At 37.6% G+C, this 12,552-nt stretch overlaps 1 protein-coding gene across 1 annotated transcript in view; it reads left to right on the top strand.

Moving 5' to 3' along the window:
* The first annotated feature begins 1,700 nt into the window (after positions 1-1,700).
* LOC139963337 (guanine nucleotide-binding protein G(i) subunit alpha-like) overlaps positions 1,701-12,552 on the top strand; it is a 36,065-nt gene continuing 25,213 nt past the window's right edge. Inside the window, exons 1-3 of the mRNA XM_071963975.1 lie at positions 1,701-2,019; positions 5,633-5,906; positions 8,002-8,044. Coding sequence (XP_071820076.1) covers positions 5,762-5,906; positions 8,002-8,044 — 188 coding nt within the window. The 5' untranslated portion in view covers positions 1,701-2,019; positions 5,633-5,761. The remainder of the gene's footprint in view (positions 2,020-5,632; positions 5,907-8,001; positions 8,045-12,552) is intronic.

Here is a 12,552-nt window from a genome sequence, read left to right as displayed (position 1 = left end):
AACACGTTGCGCACCATGCCGTTATGTTTCTGCTTTATGTAGTACCTGTTTACAAAGATTAGAAACTAAGTGTGGCAGGTATCAACAGAAAGAGTCTTAGTTAAATTTCACTTTATCTGACGTTATTACATTAGATTCTCGAGAATTGTCACCAGAGGCAATTTTCTAGAAGGAAGAAAAGGAACCGCAAATTATTCGAGAAGGCAAATTTGGACATTGCGATATAAGGAAGACAAAACAGCTTTCCGGACCTAAATTGTCTTGTTCGTCCCTTACGCAAAACCTCCAGACAGAGCCCCCCTTTATTGTCGCCCTATAATGTACCTTGCAGTAAAGAACAACACGTGCACGCAACCCTCGAGGGGAAGAAGAAGAAAAAACCTCCTACTTCAGAGGTTGTTTTTGTTTGTGTCTTTCGTATTAACAAAATATAGTGACAATATATACGTGACAGATCCGGTAACTGATTAATCGTAAAGGAGAGCCTCAAGAAAATTTGTAAAAAAAGTATATTCTTCGTTAAACCTGTTTACAAGAGGGTCAGCTCAGGCGCGTAGCCAAGGGGGGGGGCGAAGGGGGCAGCCGCCCCCCGCCCCCCCCCCCCCTTGAGCATATTTAAAAAAAAAAATTTTTAATGTTTTTATGATATCGCTAGTATTTTCAAAAGAGAAAATGCTAAAATGCAACTTACAAGGCCTGGGAAGTGCCATTTCCAGCGATCTGGGAGGCATTTACAGCCAAAATTTTCTTGTACGCTTCGCGCCAATCATGGTGGCGCTCCGCTTAGATAGTTTGCAATGCCGAATCTACAGTTTCGCCCCTCCCTTGGCAAATTCCTGGCTACGCGCCTGGGTCAGCTTCAGAGCAAGATGGAAATGAGTTACAAGTTGCCATTGTTCTAATTTAATTATAACGTGCTGCTAAAGAGCCTAGAAAGTTGTTGGGATATATACGTTGTAATGAATGGCGTCACTTTAAGCGTAACCCATATTAGTTAGTTTGAAGATCAATTCTTACCTTACTTATATATTATGTAAGATCGCTGCCAACTAAGAACTGGATCGTAGATACATTTGGTGGACTGCAGGACTGGACCAGAGGGTCATTGGTTTCGTTCTAGACAATTATATATTTTTGCATATCTTTGTTGATAATTTACCAGTTACGTTTCTCCTGTATATGGTCTAATATTACAGTTACTCTTTCGCAACCTCATATCCAGGATTTCTCGGAAGGGAGGGGGGCGGGGAGATTGTAATAGGCGCTCCGACCGGACAAGTATAGTTAGATACTAAAATTGCTATCGAAATAGCAGAAAACCATATATTGGTAAAAAGAAAAGAACGGCAGTGCGCTAAGCATGCTTAATGTCCCCGCTATATAACTTGTCAAAGAATTGATGAATATATCTAACTTTAGAGCCAAAATATTCCAAAATAAATTCGGGAGGGGGTTGGTGTTGAGGAGGGGGACCCAGGCCCTTTCTGTGGACCCGCCTTTGACCTATTACCATTTTCTCCGGATTATACACCCTCCACAACCTGTTGTAGGCTAATTGTATCTAAGTTTTTATTCGTTAAGTCGCCAAGGAAGGTATACTCTTTCAAACGCCGTGTATTTTGCCAGCAGATAATGTACTACTATATATATATCCTAATTGTCCGATGACTATCGTTCAGGCTAATGATCTTCATTATTAGAGGCTAGACCCTCCTTCAAAATCAATTCACCAAATGTTTTCTGAAGCGTTGATTCAAGCGAGCGATGCCTACACGTTTCCATTACCTATTATATAACGTCTTAGTTAATGAAAGAGCGCCACCGCAGATTGTTCATCTAAAGAAGATAACCGGTTTGTGATAAATACTTAAAAGCCTCTGAGCATGTACATCTATCCCAGATTCGGAAACCAGTCTGTGACAAGCAGCATCGCCGTCGCTATACATGGAACCATGTTTTTATTTTTACGCTCATTACAATTATTGTGTGGAAGCATATGATATTGCACCCAGGTGAAAGGTAAACGTTATTTTTGTTTTACTTTTAATTACTTTTAAGGTCATGTCAGACAAACAATTTCTTAGAAGGCCCGGGTCGTATATTCACCATTTTACAAATGGGTTACACTGAGGGTTTTTCTAGCGATATCGAGATCTGAGCGCTTATGAGAGCGACTTCATTGACTGACCGTGCAACGTTTCGCAAAAGCAACCCCTCCTCCTCCCCACCGCAGCCGCCCTCATGATCGTATTGGGGGCGAAGGTGACAAAACCATCGAAAACTTCAGCGCTTGTAAATATTTCTTGTTCCTCAATGTGGGGAGGGGGGTGGGGTTGGGTTCGGTCGGAAGCTGTAGCATTTTGTTAGCCTAACATTACCCAGATCTGCATGGGAAATGTAGACGTATAAAAGAATACAATTTTGTTTCCTTTTTCCTACCTTTTTTTCATTTTTTTTTAAGTATTTTGTATTCTTACGTTCATGGGTGGAAGACCACACTGAACTCGCCTCCAACTTTGAGACTGACTTGACATCGATTTAAGACCGTCCTTTGATTTTCACTAGGAGGGGGGGGGGGTGGTTACACTGACACCTATCATATTGCCCCACCGAATGTATACGCCCCCTGCGTAGACTCTGTTCAAATATTTTCGGGAGGAAACTATATGCATAATGTCAACATGTTTGTCTTACACGTGTTATCTGCAAACAAATCTGTGTAATGTCGTGTCTGAAAACTTTACGTACTCGGTTAATACAACCATCCATTATCTAACTTCAAAGGGGAATTCTGAAGTTAACGGGACATATTTTGACATTATCTCTCATTTTGTTTATCTCGTGAAACAGTCGTCACGTAAAATGGATCGGTTTCATTATAACCCGTTATGTGGCAAGAAAAGACTATTCATTTCATTAATGTCACTCGCGTTGTCAGGTGAACCACATTTGCGTTTTGAACACATCCAGCCAAAGGAGTAGTATATATATCGTGCTGCAGTATATGTCAATTTGAAACACGTTTCACTTAGCGTCGACACAAAGTCTTACTACACGACAGAGGTTCGGTTATCAATTTAATGAAATATTAGAGAATTGGAAGCTTGTAGCCAATTTGAAATTGATTAGAAGTATAGCTAAATATCTTTTTCTCTGTTTTTCCCCTTTCGCTGTTTTTGTTTGTTTGCAGCTGTCCAAATAACGTTAGTTAGACAATGAGTAATGAGTATTTTAGGTTCTCAGAATTTCTGTCGTCAAATAGGTCATTAATAAGTTGATTCAGTTCTCAATATATCGTTGCTCAGACAATTTTCATTCCAGTATTAATCACATGTGAATAGTAAATTGATATTATTATTATACTTCTTCTTCAAAAATTAAATTAAGTGAGTAATTGGAAGTAAAACAGCCAATGTTTGGTTTTTGCAGAGCTTTCGAGCAAAAAATAAACTGCCTCTGTGTGTTTGTGTGTATGTATTATTATTGTTAGACAAAAGGAGAGAAAAAAGATAAGACTCATAAATTAATAGATAAGGAGAACTGTTTTAGAAAATATATCGGAATTCCAGCAATACTTGACAGCGGAATAAAAAGTACAAAATGTAACACAATGAGAGTATGACTCTAGATAAGTGTGATTGGCACTGATGGAATTAGTACCAAATAAACCATGACTATACAGGAAGCGGATTAAGGAGCAAAGGATATAACGTATATTCCTTGTTTTTTGTTGTTGTTGTGGAAATGGTAGTTGTTTAGGGGTCCCAAGTATTTGTTGAGGCCGGGATGTGAGACTAAAAACGAAAGACCGGATCGATTTCTTTCCGTTCACGTTCAGTAGCGGATTTTGAAGTTCTAGGCAATTAAAATACATTTCTTTAGGATTTTGAGAGAATGACTATGAATATTTCAATGTTCGGAAACGAGGAATCCTGCCAAATTATCACGATTTCATATTTTTTGTGACGAGAGCCTGTTTTACCTACATAATTGCCTTCTTTACAAAGAACATAATGGGATATGTAAAATGACTTTGCTGGAATCACAAGAATGAGAGGGAGGTCTTAGACCATTGGCAACATAAGGAAGTTTTGTTGGGATAACATGGGGGCATATATTTGGCACGAGGTTTTCCGCAACGGAAATGTTTAAACCTCATAATTGTAACATATCCATGTAATTAACATATATATGTATGTATGTATTGGGGAGGGGATGGGCAGGGGGGAGGGCGGAGAGGGGGGTACATAGTTTCATATTCTTTCTTGACATTTAAAATTCCGAGAACTACTTTAATATGGTATAGCAGTAATATGCCTTTGTTCTATCAGCCTATAATTGCTAACAACAGTACTGGATCTTAGACGTTACGGTATTAGGTTTTAAGTCGATGGGTATATAGTTTTTGCAGCATAAAAGATTGGGGGCGGGGGGGGGGCGGTTGGATTAGTTTTGCAAAAACGAGCATGAATATTGATGAAAATTCCTGATCCCTTATCAGCGATTTGACGTCTCACCCGGTTATTCACCGGGCGTCACACTTCTTGACATGTCCTACAATTTCATCCATCTTTACCAGAACGGAGATGTTGATAATTTTTTTTTTTAAAGTTCTACCTGAAGTTGATAACTCCGTCACAGTGCTAAGGTTCTCCATATTTTAACTTTTTGTTGTTGTAACTATGGAATTGGAAGGCTCCCTCCAGACTGATGAAAAAAATATATTAATATCATGGTGAAACGGAATAGTGAAAAGGATGACTTTAAATTTTTTAATAATGTTATATTACGTCATCAACCACCCCTTTCACCCTCACATCCCACAGAAAATGTGAGTAGGCTTCTAGTAATGTTTTCTATATCTATTATTTCTTTCTTCTTTTTCTTTTCTTTTCATGTTTGATATTCAGATTTTTAGATAATCATATTGGCCCAACAATTTAACATACTCAAAATTGCTAGGAGTTTCAAAAGTTTCGAGAAGTATCAAAATATGACAGTGTGGATAACGTCTCTTTATAGAGTAGCATTAAAATCCTTTTTGTAATTTGAGTATGGGTGGCTATTTTATTGCTTTACATCGAATATCACTTTGGGGACAATACTGATGACATTAAAAGTATGCGACATCTCTTGAATGCTCCTGGAAGGCTAAATAGATGGCGTCGGCTCGTCACGTGCAGGTCTAAATTAACCGTAATGTCAAGCAGTTTTTTTTTTTACATTATAGATACGGGCCTACTCCATAGGGCGTACATGGGTGGGCTACACACTGTCAAATGTATACATTTTCCCCTGTTTAACTATAAAAAAAAATGGCGTCACCACAGTTATATTTGCAATATAGTGTGTTACATTTGCAATATAGTCTGTCCTCGTTGTGTCACGTGCTTAGTTCTTTACGCGCTTACGGAACTTGAAAATTCATATGAAAGTACAAAAGGTTAATGTAAGCAATAGTTTCCTTCACGGTCGTGTTCTAAATTATAACCGTATAATCGCCACAGACGAATATGCACATTTCTACATTACATAACACTTCTTTCTTTGATTTAAAATTCTTAAAGGTGGTGTCCTAGACGAATTTATTTCACTTCACTTTGAAATAAAAATTTGCCTCTTTATCTTACAGAAACGTGGATACTCGTGAGAGTAGGAAGACTTCGTTAAAAATCTGGATCTCAGTGGACTGTTTCACTGGAAGGATTTTTAGCCTTTCGTTGTGCTTCAGTATAAGAAGTTCTGAGTTGTTTTTTCGGCCATGGGTATTGCGGCCGGTACCATCACGAACACCACCAAAGTAACGATAGTCGATGTAAGCGCCACAAAATGGAGCCGGGAACTCGATCGTATGCTGGAAATGGAAAAACGTACCAACCAAAAGATTGTCAAACTTTTACTTTTAGGTGAGTACCGACTGATCTGAGCATGCCCTCTGAGTTCGTTAATTGGTGTGCGTCATATCACTAAAAACAAAGGGAAAGAAGATAGAAAGGAAGAAGTAGATAAAGCAGGGTTTGTATACTGATTCACGAACTTATTAAAGGCATTGAAGACTCGCCCCAAACTGCGTGCCGCCCTCTGAAAAAGTTAACTTTCCGTTGCTTGCAAGTGAAGTTTTCTTCTTGATGCTACAAAATGCAGACAGTAATGAAACGTGATACCTTGTTATCTTTAGCTGGACCTGAGATGTCCATCGCTGTATCGTTTATACCCTGTGCTGTGGGTATTGACCGCAGCTTTATGTACTGACTGTACACTAGTGTCTAATTACCGACGGTAGCAAACTGAGTGTGTATTTTCTGGGATCGATGGTGGTGTCTAACATTTCTATTACACCTCATTCAAAACTAGGTCAGATTACCGGCTTTAGACGTTTCTTTTTGCGCGAGTCTTCACACCCTTTAAGGGAAATGTGAGTTTTTACCATCCTGGAGTTGTATATGTTGCAGTAATAAGAACGTTTTCAAGTATAAAGTTAATATATACATCCAACAATAAGCTGTGTGTATGTGTGTACTATAGAAATATCGTGCTAATATCATGATATTTGCAACTCAATGCAAAATTAAGTTGAATACAACATTCAACAAGGATATTTCGGATGACCTCTTTCCTGTATTGAAAAAAATACAATTAGTGGTATACGAAAACATACAACATTATTATATAGCAATTTACTTGAATATCTCCGTCGGCTAAAATCTGTTTTATTTTTCATCTATACATCGCCGAAACATTTGTCAGTCAAACGCTGAAAAAAAATCGATCTAGTATTGTAATCCATTGTGCTCAATCCATTGTAATCATAGCGCGTACATAAAATTTCCATGTTAATTCAACTCTGACTTCTACTATTTTATTACAAGGAATGTAACGTTTATTTAGGTTAAACATAAAGCACCTTGCATGTATATATTAATATATTGACCATAATTTGTGCGTAGTCACGAATCAGTTTCTCGGATGTTAAAAGTATTTTTCTTATTAGATACGTGCAACCGATGACAACCGATAATGTGCGTGACATTATTGAAGATACTTTCAATGTTGGTTCCCTGCACGTTGTACTACTATGTAAATATGCACTGCTTGTCGCATACAAAGTAACATTAGGAGCTGCGTTAAAGATATATATACGCCGTGTAAAATCTATGTAGACAGTGCAAGCTAAATAGTTTTAGTTCCCACAAGATACTCAAATACACTACACTTCTCCACACAAAACCAAAACATAGATAATATAACGAATGTTTTAAATGAAAGATTACGACCGATTTGAACACTTTATATTCAGGTCCCTGTCACCTGAGAAGTATATTTGGGTTTTGAAGACAGTACTCTTGCGTTATATGGCCCTTGAGCTCCATGCCTGGTGGGCAACTTTATCAGCTTCAAATGTTCAAATAAAATATTAACATAGTACACCGTCTGTACCATAATTCGGTGACCAGAAGGCGTCCTAATTACTGAACAGATTCGTCCAAGTTTCACCGAGATCTGGGTTGTACACCAATTAAAAAAATTAAAATGAAGAAGAAAATATCTTTCTCCTTTGTCGATAGAAGTTAGACTCCCGAGGTTGTTGTGTCGTTTGATATATACAAACTATTCTAAAAATGAATAAATTGACAAACATTGACTTTTTGCTGTTGAACTAGGACACATCCTATCCTTAATATGAAGGCTTATATTACTAGTTACAAGGTTAAATAAACGATATTTTATAATAATATATTTGAACACAAGGTGAATTAACAATTGCTGAATTGTCATATTTTTTTCTAAAATGTGTTATATGACGAGAAGTTTGGAGTGCACTCATTTGCATATTTCATGCACCTCAATGACCGATTTAATTAGTGACGTCATTGGCCATCACCGTGTACAGAGCTTAATTCAAGATTAATACGGATTATACATATCCACTTCGTATGTGAAAACCTCACAACTGGTTGGTATAATTACAATGCATATAATTACTTTCTCTCTTCTCAACAGGGGCAGGGGAGTCCGGGAAGAGTACTATCGTTAAACAGATGAGGTAAGATTAATATCATTCAAGGGGTCAGAGAAGTGTGGGGGTGATGGAGAGGGAGGGGGGGGGGTTGTGGGACGTTATATCATTGTAGATAGAGATAATGTTAATCGATGTTAGAAAGAGAAAAAAGCCCTCAAACTGACACATTTCCACTGATAACTGGGACTTTATTCTCAGGAAGTACAGAAAGAGTGGGCGAAATTTCATTAAAGCGATGTTTTCGTGACTATGGTTATAGGGCTTCTTCCATAAGTCTCCCAGGAAGCTGACATGCAGGCATTTTATTTATTTAAAGCTATACAGCAGCAGTACATATAGATAATGAGTGATTGGAAGTAAAACAGCCAAATGTTTTGGTTTTTCAGTGCAGAGCTTTCGAGCAAAACTATAGCTCTTCATCAGTGCATTATCACCGAAAGTGCATGACAAGGAGTAGCAGGAATTGACACGTTTCTATACGAGAAGAATATCGGCATGGCACAGTGAAGTCGAAAGCGAGTTACTCAGTTCTGTTAGATTAACAGAAGCTCTGGATAATCGGATCTTTTGTGATCCGTGTGTACAACGTACAGTCGAAAAATGTCCTGAGAATGAGTTTGACTCAACATAGATCGGCGATCAAAAACAACAGAAAGAAAAAAAAATCATTGATAATCTGTTGCAAATCACTATAATCTCCCAATCACTCGATTGAGAATTTATGTGTTATTGACCAAAACGATTCTTGGACAGACAAATCTAGAAAAGAAAAAGAAAACTTCTGGGAACTAAATGTAAAAAACCACGGCACCAAATTCTGCTTAAACATCAGAAACGACCTGCCTTCCCAGATATATAGAAGCAATTCCGTTGAAGTTACGACAGAATCGGATTAATTTACAAATAATGAATGGTTTCCATTCGTGCAATAGTGCAAATATTTCATGATTAGTTGAAAGATGGAATGTTCCATTCAACTCGGCTGCGCCTCGTTGAATGGAACAAATTACATCTTTCAACGAATCATGAAATATTTGCACTATTGCACGAATGGAAACCATTCATTATTTGTTTTAAACAACATAGTATATTAAGATGGGTATTAAAATGCACTCATGCAACAGATTGTTTTGAACAGACAGGTTTCTCTGCTCTCTTACCATTGAAAAAAAAAGTGCTACCAAAAAAGTATAACCCATGGTTCTATTTCATAGAGTGGAATAGAGCGGATTTTGCATGCAATCAACGAGCAATTGACCAATCAAATGACCAGAATCCAATTAGGTGTTGTATAAAATAATATAATCCACTTGTACTCCAATGGGAAACAAAAGCAGAACAATAGGATATTACTCAAAATTGACAAATAATTAGTATTGCTTTAGAAAAATATAAATATATTGGAATTTTCGGTCCCCCAGGAACCTTCGCCATGCAGCAATACTTGGCAGAGGAATGAAAAGTACCAACATGTAACACAATTTAAGGGTGACGTAAGAAGAGGAAGAATTGATTACACATGTTTGTGGAACAGTATGTAAATTAAATTTCCGTTTCTATTAAACCGTAATCAATATGGTCTTTATATACGGCTTTTCCCATCTGGACCCCAGTACAAGTGGTTGCGGCAGCCTGTAGTGTATACGCTCGCAGAAGCTTGACCGTATAATGAACAAAACTTGAAGCTGACATGTCTTAGAATATCATCACAATTTAAAGCCACTTGCTAAAAACAAATTGGCGGTGTTAGAAAATCTACTGGCTGAAATGTTGTTCTCATAGGCCTTTCCTTGAATTAAAACGCATATCAGATACAGCACAGGCTTGTGAGGGCATCCGAATAATATTCATCTAATTCAGGGTTGCCTGCATGTTCGGTATGGAAATCATTCTATTACTGACGATTGTTAAGAACTTTAACATACTTTGCATGTTTTACAGCCGATTTAAACAAAGATCACAGTAACTATGTACTGTTAATCTTAAAGTTTTTGTACCACAGTAAGAACTGGATCGTGCTGATAAATATGATAAATCGGTAGCATGTGCTATTATATGATTACAGTAAGAACTGAGGATAATGTGTTATTCCAACAAATGGTCAAGCTGGATTTATTGGGTTTACACATACCCTCAGTTCTTACTGTAATCCTATTATAATAGCACATGCTACTGATTTATAGCACGATCCAGTTTTCACTTTGGTACAAACTTACTTTAAGATTTACAGTAGTTACTGTGTGTATCGGGTGGGTGTTTAAAAAGGTCTATACTAGCTAACGGCAAATTTATACTGACATTTAACGAGTGAATAACCTGAATATCGAGACCCGCGGTGGTATATCTACCACGACTGTTGCTAAGGGCGAAACTATTCGCCAAAGACGATCTCTCTGATTTTTTCACCGTGGTATAAAAAGTGCTTTTCTCGAACTCTGTGATTTCGTTGGGAGGCTCATTAGCCAAAATGAGGTTTTGGCCTGAGTGACATCGCTTCACTTTAAGCAGACCCGAACATTTTGCTCATGTTCCCTTGTTTAATATACTGTAGAAATTTAAGACGTTCGGTTAAGTGTATGCGATTGAATACCGGACAACACAATACGAAATACACATCACTATTCCAACACTGCAACGGACTGCAGTGTAGATCGCTAGACACGGGTAAAACTCAGCCCGCGAGGTTATAAGGAAACTCTCCCATCAGTATATTTATATGAGTGATAAAGTGTTAGGTTTGAATCGTACAAGTCTGAATTTATTTCCTTCAAAATCATATAGGCCTTTGCTCGAGATATATTAGGTAAACTATATAGCTATTGGATTTCTGTCAAGACAATTTTCCAATCATGTTGGTTATTTTTCTTAGCACGTTGACCATGTTTTAATATTGACATAAAAATACAACTGAGTTGAAAAATCCACATATATATATATGTATATATATATATATATAGCACGCATATTATTGAACAGCATATCTCTTTAAAAGGCATAACATTATATATTGTCCAACAGTGACCGATAGCCCAAAATGACGTTGAGAATTTCGTTATACATCAACCGTAGACCTGCAGACCGGGTTAATTGCAGCCATGCTAAAAGAAGACCATGTCCGGAATTTCCAATCAGGGAAATTGCAAGTCATGTTTCAGAGTAATTTAACAGTAGACATCGCCGTGTCATTTAATTATCAGAACACTGCAGGTTAAACGAGAGACATTTAATTCAATTCAGTTCAGTTTGTTTCAACCAAACATCAAACTTATCACAGAATCACAGATACATCAATACAATAAAAGATGTTATAAGTTTGTGTTTTTTTGAGACGAACAAATTGATGGGTATAGGGGGAGCCAGAAGTAAGTAGAGCTTTTCGAATGTGGCACATTAAAGGAGGGTTTTAGTGATTGACAGGTTTTTTTCGGCGTCCTTTTCGTATTTAAATTTCCACCCAATTTCCAGTAGCCTACTTCAGAATTCATGATCATTTCAAAACAGTTACTGAGCAGAAAGCAAGTAGGCTATATTGCAGAACACTATTGAGCCCTTGAAGTAGTATCAGTAAACACAGAAGGTTACATGTGTAATCAATCTCCACAGTATAGAACCACACATACAATAACATGGAATACAACCACGTGTAGGTATACATGTAGCACACTTTATGCGCAAACAACATTGCTCGAACGCCAGATATACGATAGTTGCCCCCCCCCCCCCCTCACATACACAAAGGAAAGAAAGAAGCGAGAGCTAATGTTGAAAATCTGACGTTCAAAGAGTGAGAATGGGAAAAGAAAATTCTCAGATGGCCATTGTTTTAAGCTGGCGAAAGGTGTTAGTTCCGACGTACAGGTGACCAAATTACTTCTTGTCAGGTTCGTACTGAGGGTTAGGTTATATTTGTGTCTGACCCTCTCTCTGACCTCGGTCGTGAATATTCATTGATTAGTGAAACAGCGGCAGCCAGTTGGGACAATTACCTAATGCTAATACCTCCCTACACTGTACACCAATATCATGCTCTCAAAGCACTGGTATTGACAGCACAAACAGTTCCTAACCTTGATCTGATAGAAACATGATATTCATACTGCTCGTACTGACAATACCAGTGCTCTGAAAGCGGGACATAACACTACAGTATAAAGGAAATTTGTCCCAACTGGGTGACAGCGGCGCTAATGAGTTTGCAAGATTTTAGAGATTTCTGCCGATATCTTGCGTTTTTCATAATTTCAATGGCAGTCAGTCGTATTAACGACTTGATCAGGCAATAACGGAAATGTGTGATTGCAGTAACGGCAGTAACGTGATGGCTTACAGGTCCAAAATCAACAACTGATTCCTACTTTAAGGAGAGAAACAAATGGAAATATACAAGAAATTAAAATGAAAAAAAAAAAACGGATAAGGAGAGAGAAAGTGAACACAATAGCAGGACAAACAAAGAGAAACACGAAGCAATCTAAAATGATAATCAAATGTATTTAACTGTAAACGGCCAATGAACCAAACATATACAAATA

Source organism: Apostichopus japonicus, chromosome 22 (genome assembly GCF_037975245.1).
Source record: "Apostichopus japonicus isolate 1M-3 chromosome 22, ASM3797524v1, whole genome shotgun sequence".
NCBI classification, from domain to species: domain Eukaryota; kingdom Metazoa; phylum Echinodermata; class Holothuroidea; order Aspidochirotida; family Stichopodidae; genus Apostichopus; species Apostichopus japonicus.
Note: the sequence above shows the minus strand (reverse complement) of the source record. Positions and strands in the feature narration are given on the sequence as shown.